General features: G+C 46.1%; 1 protein-coding gene across 1 annotated transcript in view; it reads left to right on the forward strand.

Annotated features, from left to right (window-relative positions):
* Positions 1-11,988, forward strand: part of SEL1L3 (SEL1L family member 3) — a 115,430-nt gene extending 103,442 nt beyond the window's left edge. Inside the window, exons 21-24 of the mRNA XM_084799704.1 lie at positions 1,444-1,571; positions 2,144-2,246; positions 2,326-2,398; positions 10,872-11,988. Of these exons, the coding sequence (XP_084655830.1) occupies positions 1,444-1,571; positions 2,144-2,246; positions 2,326-2,398; positions 10,872-11,011 (444 nt within the window). The 3' untranslated portion in view covers positions 11,012-11,988. The remainder of the gene's footprint in view (positions 1-1,443; positions 1,572-2,143; positions 2,247-2,325; positions 2,399-10,871) is intronic.
* Positions 11,989-12,559: the final 571 nt, after the last annotated feature.

Consider the following 12,559-nt stretch of genomic DNA (forward strand, 5'->3'; position numbering starts at 1 on the left):
CCCTTAACCTTTCTGTACCTCAAGTTTTTTCCTTCCTTCCTTTTTTTTTTCTTTCTTCTCCTCCTTCTCCTTTTTCTTCTTCTTGCTTTTGTTTGTTTTTTGTTTTTTCAAGACAGGATTTCTCTATGTGGCTTTGGCTGTCCTGGAACTCACTTTGTAAGACCAGGATGGCCCCCGAACTCACAAAGATCCACCTGCCTCTGCCTCCCCAAATCCTGGGATTACAAGCATGCAGCGCCATGCCTGGCTTGCTTCAAGTTTCTTAATCTGCAAAATAAGGCAGTGGTGGTAGCAATACTGATTCATGGCTACAGGATTAAGTGAGTATTTGTAAAGCAGAATACTGCCTCCCACAGGGCAGGCGCTCAGGAGTTAGCTGCTGTTGTGTCAGTGATCATGGCTGCTGCATGAGGGTGAATCCCAGTAGGTGCAGCATGTTTACAGCCTGTAAATTATTATCGGTGGCCATTGAAATACAAGGTCAAATGGAGACCATTAAAAAATGACCAGGTGGGGCTGGAGAGATGGCTCAGAGGTTAAGAGCACTGACTGCTCTTCCAAAGGTCCTGAGTTCAACTCCTGGCCATCTATAATGTGATCTGATGCCCTCTTCGGGCCTGCAGGTGTTCATGCAGTCAGAGCACTGTATACATAATAATAAAGAAATAGATCCTTAAAAAAAAATGACCATGCATTCTTTGAAGGACAACACCAGTTTTTCTTTGAGGATTTCTAGTAGTAAAGGCCACTTTACTATTGGGAGGCATCTTGGTCTGGAGGCCACATACCCTCATCTGGAGGGGTTATTTCTTCCTGGTGCTCTAACAGTACGTATATTTTAGATACATGTCTACCATCTGGCTCTTGAATGACATTCCTTTTAGTAGAGTTGCATAGCCCAAAGGTCCTGCTCTGAGGGTAAGAGGCAAAATATAGAAGAAACAGGAAGGAAAATGTCCCATAGCTAAGCTTTGCACCAAGAGGAGTCATGGGAGGGTTTCTACACTTACCGAGTACATCTCAAATATATGTTCAGTTTATATATTGTTTATTTTATCAGGTGTCCAATAGGCTGGTGGTGATCAAGGCCATGGTCCTTAAGCAATGGGCATCACTCAGCACTCTGACTCCTTTGGTGACTCAAGGACTCATCTCTCCAAGTTCTGTGTGGGATCTGGAGTGGAGAAGGGTAGCTCGCTTTCCTGGTATTTGAGCAGATGGGCTGTAGCACTCTTTGAAAACCTCCCCATTCTCCTGCATATAAATTTCTCCAGTGCATATATTTAGGGAAACAATTCATCAATGAACGCAACAAAACCATCTGGCTCTAGGGACCACGTGAAAAAAGCAAAATACAGGTTGTAAAAGTTTACATGGTGATAAAGGGCACATGTCTGGGTTTTATTCCAGGACTTACTGAGCCCAGCTTTGTTTCTATTTTAGGGATTTTTCAACCTGGCTGTACTGATAGAGGAAGGTGCCGTCATCTCACACTATGTTCTGGAGTTATTGGAAATTGACCCATCACTCCATCCTAGTAACACCTCCATACTCCGCGAACTATACGAAAGGTGAGCGCCAAGCTACTCTGACCCCTTGAAGATGGGTGGAGGGGGACATGAATAGGTGATGCTTTAGCCTTAATTCAAGCTAGCATCACCCCGATTTTGTGATATCAAGTATTAGAGGATGTCTTTAGGGTTGCTTCTATCCGAGAGCCTTCAGCTACACCCTTTTCTACTGAGCTTCGGGTTTGTCAAAGGATGTTCTCAATCTGAAGTTCAAGTGCTGACCAAGACTTTCCATAAGGGGCGGGGGGTGGAGTAGGATGTGGAGATCACACAGCTGAGTAGCTCACTTTTCTAGAAGATAAGGAGGCCATCCTACTCCTGGACTTTGGATAGACAATCAGAAACACTGTTTGGATAGATCCTGTGCTCAGAGTCTTCCTTGGGAATGAGGTAGGACCTTTCTAGAAGTTGCAAACACCAGGTCAGGCCCAAAGCACTTAGAATTCATTAACGTCATTCTCTGTCGCCCTCTTGAGGGAGTTTGGGTATGCAAAAGCAAACACATGTGGGTGTGAGGGACCAGTCATGGCTGGTGCTGGCAAAACCAGTGACACCACAGGTTTTGTCCACAGGTGCTGGAGTCTCAGTAACGAGGAGTCCCTTAGCCCCTGTGCCCTGGCCTGGCTTTACCTTCACCTGCGGCTTCTCTGGGGTGCGTTCCTGCACTCTGCCCTGGTGAGTGTCCTCCCCTAGCCCTGCCTGAGGCCCTGCCCTTCCACAGTCATCTGACATGTCACACTCCAAATGTCTGCAGATCTACTTCCTGGGGACCTTCCTGCTGTCCGTGGTGATCGCCTGGATGGTGCTTTATTTCCAGTGTGTCTCAGGTAAAGCTTTCTTTAAAGTCAAGGCAGGAAAGGGGGTGGGGGTGGGTCCTTCCTTTTTCTCCCCCAGCAAGCGGCACACCCTCTCCTTGTAATCTTGGTAGGGCTTCGTTTCTTTAGCATGGTCATGCATAGTACAAAGGACTCTCAGTGTCTCACCATGCCTGGCTGTCAGGAAGCCTCACATTATTATAGTTCGCAAAGTAAAGAATTCGGATATGCATATATATATATATATATATATATATATATATATATATATATATCTCCTCATTTCAAACCCAGCTGCTGTATGAAGTATTTCCACTAATTCCAGTCAAAGGTCTGAGAGAATAAACTAATACTTGTTATCCATAAGAATATCCAGCTAGCTGTATAGGCTTTGGTTCTTGCTAGACACAGTTATTTTTCAAGCTACCATGAGGAAGTCATTAATGGAATAAGTACCCTCATCACTTCTGTTTGGGCTTAGACTTCAGACTTGGCTACTCATTAGCTGTGTGACTTAGTGCAAGTTACTCAACCTTTCTGATCCCCGCCTCCCCAGTTTCTCATCAATCAACAAAAAGTCTAACATAACTTCCTGAAGGGATGTAAAATGAGGGAGACAGTTAAAAATGCATATAAGATGCTTATCCTAATGGCAACTGTAGTTTAATGAGAGCTGTTTTACTTAAGTGGCACATAAAACCCTCTCAACGAACATTAGCTATTTTATTTGTCTCCCTAGGGTTAAAGGATGGCCCAAGGCCTACCATTCATATTAATGTCTCACACTTAACAGAGACTCAAACCTGCAAAGAGCCAGATTTCCACCATCTTGAATAGCAACAAGAAAAGGAAATACATCACAAAGACTGACAGAGACACTTACAAATGGATAGATCAGGGGCAGGCTGGCATCTGAGTGTTCCAATGGCTGTTATTGGTGTCACATGTAGTTATTGGTGTCACATGTAATCAAGAGTGAAAGGAATGAATCGGCCTCTCTCTCCCGGGCATATGCAGGGTCGTCTTCCTCTCATTTTACCCAAGGAGGTGCACGCTGCCTTCCCCAGCCCTGCCAGGCTGGAGGCCTCGTCCTGTGCCCCTGCATAAATCTCCCTAGGGCTCATTCTGTCTCGTCCCTGAATTTGTTGCCAGGTAGAGCCCATTTATTTTGCATCTTGTCAGTGTTTTCCATTTCAAATTATCTTTGTCATTTTTACTCTGTGGAAATACCGTTCTGACTATTATGGATGCAGTTCTGTTAGGGTCGCTGAAAACTGACTTGATGGTTTTATGCCAGCTGGTAGCCATGAAAATTCATGGGTGGGGTGGGGGGGGGCCTGGGCTTCTTCAGCAGCCACGGGCTTCTCCCTGTCTCCCCGTCTTCATTAGCAGTCGCCCTGCATCCTTCTCTCCCCGGCCCTTGCTCTTTCATAGTTCATATATATCTCCCCTTCCCATCCTTTTTTGGGTGAGAGAATTCTCACACGGTTCCCCTCACTTTTCAAACGTTTCCATTTGCTTTGTCCAGCACATTCCCCCTCTTTTCTTCCTGACAACCACAGAAGATCCTGTTGTGATAAGATCTTAACAAGAACTTAATTCTCCTTGCGGCACGTTGCAGCTGAGGAAACTGAGGCCAGAGGGGTGAGGTGGCCTGTCCACCTAAGGACACGAGGCCAAGATGGATGGAGGGTGTAGAATCCAAACTGGCTTTCAAAACCTCAGTCCTTTAACGTGCAATCGACAATCTCAAACTAATTGCCTCTTTCACAGTAGGAATAGTTCCTAATTGGCTTTAGCATCTTGAAATAAAATTCATAATTAACCTGCCCCCACACATGCACATTTGCCTTAAAAGCACTGTACAGGATAATTAAATAATGCTTCTGGAGGTAATTTCTAGCCCACTGCTTCCTAAGTTTACTGGGCATACGAATCATGTAGGAATTATACCCCATGAGGATCCTGATGGAGTGAGCCTCGATTAGACAATTGGAGCAAGCCCCTGGGTCCTGTCCACACTGCCACTCTGTAAAACACACTTGGGCCAGGAATGGCAGGAAGAAGGAAAGACTCATCCGCTTCCAGAACATGCCTGTCCACAGCAGTCTCGGTAGCTCTGTGAGAACTCAGGCTGAGAGCTGAAGCATCGTTTTCATTCTTTTCCCAGTGTCTAAAGACCTATCCAGAGTGAAAACATGCCAGCCATTTTGAAATAAGATTAGTCAACCCAAGAGGGCAGGTGACTGGAGAGGTGATGGGCAGGTGATGGGGACATGGAAGAGTGGGCCTCCTGGAGGCCAAAGTTTCTGCCACTGGTATCTTCTTGGTGAGCTGATGGAGTCCACGTGTCCCTTCCTTGCCCCACAGGAAATGTAGGTGTGGATGACTGGTACTTGTGGCAAATGAGGTTATGAAATGGCTATAGTAATTTACTCTGGGTGCCGGTCAAAAGGCTTGGGCTTGAAAACTAGCAGCCTCCCCAAAACAACCTGGGGTGAGGATTGCCACAAGGAATTGGAGTTCTTATTCATGTCAGGTTTTTTTATTTTTAAAAAATCAATAGATCTTAAATTTTGTTTTCCTTTTATTGTCTTCTTTCTCTCTGTTTTTTCTCTCTCCTTTTCTTTCTTATTTCTTCTTTCTTTCTTTCTTTCTTTCTTTCTTTCTTTCTTTCAGGGTTTCTCTATGTAGTCCTGGCTGTCCTGGACTCACTTTGTAGACCAGGCCGGCCTTGAACTCACAGCGATCCACCTGCCTCTGCCTCCGGAGTGCTGGGATTAAAGGCGTGCACTATCACACCCTGCTGATCTTAAATTTTAATGGTTTATCAATAAGCTGTTCATATCTGGTGTGTGATCAGCTCTGGCTAGCTGCATTTCCCCTCCCCAAGTTTGTATGCTTTGTGATAAATGGTCATGCCACGGCCTTTGTCACATGAAACAGCCCCATGCTCAGTGGTGCAGAACAGGAGTTAGGCCCACCAGCGGTGGAGAAGGGAGCTGCTGAGATTCTAGCCCTGCTGGTATTTGCTGGGGGCAGTTCTGAGCAAGAGAGAAGCTTGCTTGTGCCTCCATTTGCTCTTCTGTAAAATGAAGGGCAGAACATTTTGCCTGCTTCTTTCTGCAGCTGAGAGAACCAAATAAGATGGCTTGGTGTATATAAAGGTGGTAGCTGCCAAGTCCATCCTGACCTATGGGGTATTTTGCCTGCAATTAGAGAATTCTGCCAGGAGGAGGCAATCATACTTAACCAGACTGACTGACTGTAATGGTTAACCAAAACTTAGCATGCTTTTGCTGTGCCATGGGACTTTTCCTTCAGATGCATTTAAAGAGAGACATTAACAAATCCGAGCCAAGTAACAAGATAGGAGACACATCTCTTACTGCCATTGAGGAAACTAGTTTATGGTGGCTTGCCTTCCTCAAGGCAGCTACGTCGTCTTTCAGGAGATCAGAGCTTCTCGGGGTAATAATGTCCCCAGAGTTATTTGACTGCCACAGGCCTGAGAGAACTGCTGTTGCTCCAAGCCTACCCAGCATGTGGGTCACCCTTCACCTAACCTAACTCCAAGCATTTTCCTTGGAGCCTTCCAGTTTCAGGTTGCTCCAGGGAAAAGGAAGGGAGGGCATTTTGCTAGAACAATCCACAGACAGTTCAGTCCCTCTCTCAGACTCCAGAAAGAGCTTTTTCATTGCTTTGAAAGTGTTTCAAAAGCGCCACTTCTCCCTCCCGACAGAAGACGCCAAGCATAATTACCCCGTAATGGAGCCGCAGCCACGCTGAGACCCAAAAGATCCCAAAGTAAAGTGAGCCCAAAGCCCTGTCCTCCTGGGCCTGTTGCAAACATCCCTCAAACAAACAAACAAAAAGCCTGAAGCCTGGCTGCCTGCCAGAAGGGAGGTGGAAAAAAATAATAAAATGAAATGAAAAGAAAAAAGAGGTGCCTTTTCAGAGAAAGAGTCCTCCTTTCAAAAAATTGAAACTTGAAATCACAGAATCTGAAAGACTCTGAATCACGAAGTTCTTAACCCTGAAACTTGAGTACTGGCATGAAGCCACAAGACAAAAAATTCCACACCTGACTTCATGTAACGGGTTGCAGGTCAAAATGCAGGGCCACTAAAAACATCATATAAAGTTACCTTTCCATCCATGCGTATAAGGTGTGTATACGAAACAATGAATTTCACAGTTTGGCCTGAGGCCATAAGGCACCTCATTGCGCATTGCCTAACCTCAGCCTCAGATCTGAACTCTGAAACCCATACAGTTGCGTTTATTTCCAACCAAAGAAATCTTCCGTCTGCAGCTTGACTTTGAACTAGGTGTCTGAGGAACACACAGCATAAACAAGGTCTGTAGGGCTCCCAGGTTCCAGGGTGAGTAGGTAGTCTAAGCCCCTGCCAGTCTGAACCCACACCGCAGGCGGTGTCTGCTGACTCATCCTTTCAGGCTGTGGTTAGCCTAGGCTTTTGGCTTTTTCTTTTTCTTTTTCTAATGGAATGTAAGATGATCTAAGTGAGATTAATTAAACCTTTCTCTGCTCTGCTCCTGTCTCCTGCACTTCCAGCTAATGAGGTTTCTGCGAAATGCCACACAGAGTGCTCACAAAGAGAGGTGATAGTTTTGAAGTCAGAGATTTCACGGCAAAGGATCTTACCATCGCTCCTGTCCCCCCAACTCTTGGCACCCACCCACCAGTACCTGCACTTAGAACCAGACTAGGGACAGGGATCTCTGCAGGCTCCTGGTGACTAACTCACACATAGTGTGACATTTCCAATGCCACCCACCTCTTTGTTCCTCATTCCTACCAGTGGCCAGCACACCCCCCCCCCCGCTTTTTTAAAATTTCATATATATGTGCTCTATGTGCATGTACATCTGCACACCAGAAGAGGGCATCAGATCACATTATAGAGGGTTGTGAGCCACTGTGTGGTTGTCAGGAATCGAACTCAGGACCTCAGGAAGAGCAGACAGTGCTCTTAACCACTGAGCCATCTCTCCAGACCCAATGGCCAGCCCTTTCATATTCTTTGTTGCAGCCATGCCTCCTGCCTCTCCCTCCCAAATCCTGGGATTACAGGCCAACGTCTCTACAGCCAGTTTATATGGTGCTAAAGATGAAACCAAGGGCTTCATGCATGTTAGGCAATTCATTGCTCTACCAACCAAGGTAGACCCCAGCAGCACATTTTTCTGTAAGGATTTACATAAGATTGCTTTGGCTTTTGCACTCTGTCCCTGGAAATCTAAAGCGGTCATCATGGCTGGGCTTCTACTAAAACTGTCCCGTGGACACATTTGAATTTCAAATCTTTTCACACGTCACAGAATCTTATTCTTGTTTTGATTTTTGTTCTTCCATTTAAAAGTATAAAAACTGTTCTTAGGTCGTGAGCCATACCAAAAGAGGCAGCAACTGCCATTGGCCCCAGGTCCTGCGTGTGCCAGCTCCTGATTGTTCTGACTAATGTACAGAAAACGAGCCCCCAGCCAGCAAGTAATCCACAAATCACTTCTTTTGGGCTTTGGAATACACTCTGTAATTTTTTAAGCAGCATGGACGGTACTCCTGGTTACCTTGATTCTAGCTCAATAATAAAATTAGCATGCATTCCAGGTGAGCAGAGACAAAGGGGCCACTTTAAAATTAGGCCATGCGGTAGGGGGGCTCACACAGTGATTGCAGCCCCCACGGAAGCGGGGGGGGGGGGGCGGACGCTCACAAAGACAATAACAAACTCACTGTGGAAACAGCCGGCATTCCTTGTTGTCCCCTTGTTGTCCCCATGGAGGGGGGGGGGGGGGGATTAAGTGGTGGCAGCGCTAATTAGGCATTCTTTCTACATTTACACATTGGCACTTTTTGTTTTAACGAGAAAACCAGTTGCTGATTTATCTCGTTACCATGGCGACTTAGACGTTCCCTAAGCTTGAAAGTCCACACCTTAGTGTTATATTAACTTCCACAGAGGTCACTGGGAAGGCAAATCCTATGGCAAAAGGGGGCCCAGGCACCAGCTGCTCCAAGCCTTTTTCTTGAGGAACCAGGGATTCTAACACGTTAGGAAGGAAACATCCACAAGTCACTATCTCCCCCAGAGATAGATAACAGCAGGTTAAAAAAGACACGCCAGGACTGGGCCTCCTGACCGTGGTACAGTGCTCTTTGAACCTCATCACTTGGTCACCTGTTTCTAAGTCTTTAATAACCCCAGTAGTGTCCACAACACCCTGGCCTCTCCCCTAGTCTCTGATTCCACATCTCCTGTGAGTGTTGGAAGAGGCCCTCAAGGGGGAGTCCAGTCCAGAGGCAGGAGAGCCAACCTACGGGGAGCCTCATGTCCCGACTATGTACAGTGGCCCTTGGGGGTGGTCATGCTTAGACATGAAGATGGTGAAGAGTTGGGCTGTCAGCACAGGGTGGCATCTCTGTACAGTACATACATTTCAGAAGTGGCTCCACTGGGCCAATCTCAAAAAGCTGTATTTGATTCCTGGGCCCACACTGTAAAAGAAGAAAACTGGCTCCTACAACCTGACTTCACACATGTGCCTGGCACATGCACACATTTATATATATGGTTTATAAATAAAGAAGTGCTAAAATTATAAATAAAATAAAATCACCCCCCCCCCTTCCTACAGAATTACTAAGGCTAAAAGACTACCAAGTTTAATTAAGATCACTGCTCACAGGTAAACTAGTGCGTGGCTGGTGTGTTTGCGCAGACTTTGGCCACTGAGCTAACTATTTGTCACACAGCTCTGGATGTTACTATCCTCCCCTCTGTTTGCTTGTTTGTTTGTTTGTTTGCTCCTTTTTCGAGACAGGGTTTCTCTGTGCGGCCCTGGCTGCCCTGGCACTTGCTATGTAGACCAAGCTGACTTCGACCTCACAGATATCCACCTGCCTCTGCCTCCTAAGAGCTGTGATTAAAGGCATGTACCACCACACCTAGTTGTTACTCTTCCCGTTTTTATAGCTAAAGAAACTAAGGCTCAGAGTAGTTACGAGCTGGCTCAAGGTTACCCAGCTGGTAAGCACTGGCTCCAGGCAACTGTGGTCTTTCCAGCTTTGTACTGTCATGCTGTTTTGTCCTGGAGCCTCAGATAGGGGACTGCTGGCCTCCAGAAAACAAATGCTCCAACGCTTCCATCAGTCCCATAAGCCATGTACCTGAAATGAACACATCTGAACACATTTCCCCAGTAACCCAGTAACGTTTCCTGCATACTTAAGGCCTGCCAAACACTGCTCTAACACTGTAAATGCATTGTAAGTGACTCGGTGAGGCAGACACATCCATGTTTCTCCATTTTTTTTGGAGGTGGGAGCCTGCGGATAACTTACCCAACGTCACTCGGCTGTTAAAGGGCAGAGTCCACAGTTTTACCTGGGGCACTTCTAGGTTTTCCTACATAAAGCAGGCTTTGCCAGCTCCAGTACAGATGGCAGTTAGAGCCGGTCACTCGCGGCTACAGGGCTGTCGTAGGGTCTGCAAGAGGCTTAACACAACCCTTGGTTCTCCTAAGTAGGTGCCATCGTCCTCCCATCTCCACCCCTGAGTAGGTGTGACAAGTGTCCAGGCAGTGCCTTTCTCCTTAAGGAGGAATAATAATAATAATAATAATAATAATAATAATAATAATAATAATAATAATAATAATAATAATAATTAATAATAATAATAACTGGCATTTGTAAACAACTGACACGGGGGCTGGGGAGATGGCTCAGTTTTCAAGAGCACTGGCTGCTCTTGCAGAAGACCAGGGTTCAAGTCCCAGCACCCACGTGGCTGCTCACAAGCATCTGTAACTACAGTTTCAGGGAATCCAGTGCCCTCTTCCGGCCCCTGTAGGCACCTGGCACTCCAAGTGGTACAAAACATGCGCGCTGGCCAAACACTCCTACACATAAAATACACAAAGAAAAGCCAAGGACTGACATAAACTTCATATAAGCTACTCTAAAATCAGGGAGATTTATTATCTTCTCTACTAAAGATATATTTTCAATCATTTTGTGCAGTTATTTAAATAAAGTAACTTGAGCTGAATTTGACAGTCCCTCTACATGGCGTAAGAATGTAAATAAAACCAGCCCTCCTCTGATTGTTTGACATTATTAAGGTTTATAATATGTTGACACCATGGAGGCGTTGGGGGTGGGGGACTAGGGCCACAGCTCATGAAACTAATTACAGTAACTTTTTGCCAGACATGTACTGACTTAGAACCCCAGGCCCTGAGAATCACCAGAAATCTTTACACATCTATAGATGTGTTTTATAGAAGGAAACACCAAAGTTCAAAGAGCCGAGATAATGGGTCCAAGGTTGTCTATCTACCTAGAGTTGGGGCCACCAGCCAAGGAGTACCCTTCCTGTTTGCTGGATCCTGGGTAGGGCTGGGAGTCCTGCCTATGCCTCTCTCAAGTGTTCAGCTCTGTTTCTATGTGTCTGTGCAGCCAGTGGCTCCTCTCCAGCACCAGCCTGGGACTTGGCCGACTCCACCTCATCCACCCCAAGCCCAGCTGTGCCTCCAGCTGCAGAAGCCTCCGACCATGCCCCACCAACCACGGCTAACAACTCTGAGCCTCGCGGGTGAACTGTGCAACCCCAGCCTCTCCAGCAGAGAGGCGGTCCTCTCAGTGGCTGGTTTGGGAAGCCTGGGGCCTGGCATTCCACTGATAAATACCTTAAAAGTCTTGTGAACTGGATGCCGGTTTTGCACTTGGTGTCTTTTTTGTTGTTTATGTTTAAATAAGGACGTACCCAGAGCAGACTACGCTTATCAAAAAAAAAAAATTTAAGAATGACCTTAAAAATAGGGGCATGTGGGGGGGTGAGGTGAGACATCGATCGGACTTTCCTTCCTGGGGATTGTTCTGGGAACCAGGGTCTGTCTTGTGGAGTGTCCATATTCCCATCCATGGAGAGAGATTTTAAACGTCTTAGTCTGTGTTCATCCCCTTTTATCAGAGAACAGGAACTTCCCTCCAGGGCAGATGTTACTTCAGTCCTGCATCCCGAAAGCCCAACTGACAGATTTCTCTCTGAGTCCCAAACTCAGCAGTTAGAAGACAAAACAACATACACAGGGAAGGCAATAGCATTGTACATGGGTTTGCATCCCCCCGACCCCCCCCCCTGCTGTGGGTTTTTCTAGAGTCATAGTGCTTCCAAATCATTTGATGACATGATTGGATACCGTTTATGTTTCCATCACGATCCGTGCAATAACATCTAGAAAATCTTTAGTATTTAAGTGTAGTCTTCTTCCCCATCAATCACCGTTAGAATAGACTGGCAGCAATGGAATATGCAGAAAAACAAGCTGTTCATTCATAGGTTCATGGCCACCCCTTATGCTTGCCTGTGTCTGTATAGGCGTGTGTGTGTGTGTGTGTGTGTGTGTGTGTGTGTGTGTGTGTGTTTGTGTAAGAGGACAAGGAAGAACAGAGTGTCTGTGTGCCGTATGCTGCTACAGTAGTAAATAAATCAGTAATGCAATACTGTGGGTTCTAAGTACTCTTTGCACTACTTTATTTACAGTAGTAAATAAAATTATTTTTCTACAGTTGACTACCGGGAAGTGGTTTCTTTTCTTTTTCGTTGTCACTGTGGTCATTACACAAGGTGCTCAGGTCCAGGTGCTCTCCTTAGGAGCCTCCCCACCTCCAACACACAAAAATAACCGCCTACAGAAAAGGGATTGTCCTGCTCGCCAGGGACAGCCATGGATGTGAAGATGGCAGGAAGCTCCCTTCTGAGAATCCGAAGCAATGTTTGCCCAGTCTCACAGGCTGTGTCAGGGGCTGTGTCAGCCTTGGAAATGAGCTCTCTGTTGAGCTTTACCTTAACCCTCCAGTTCACCCTCCTTTCTTCCCACGTCTACTGCTCTCATTTGAGCAAAAATTGTCTGAGCCGTTTGCAAAAGAGCCAGACTTCGGGGCCTAGTCACCCTGGCCCTGTAACTTACTCAGCAATGCTGGGATTAACCATCTTTGAGCTTCATATTCTTGTACTAAAAAATAAAGGTAAGAGAAGTCCGCCTCTTGGGCATCTCACAAGACTTATGTGAGATTGTGTGTGTGTGTGTGTGTGTGTGTGTGTGTGTGTGTGTGTGTAGCCCACAAGAAAGTGCTCAGTGCTC

This window comes from Acomys minous (assembly GCF_964271855.1).
Source record: "Acomys minous genome assembly, chromosome: 10".
Lineage (NCBI taxonomy): Eukaryota > Metazoa > Chordata > Mammalia > Rodentia > Muridae > Acomys > Acomys minous.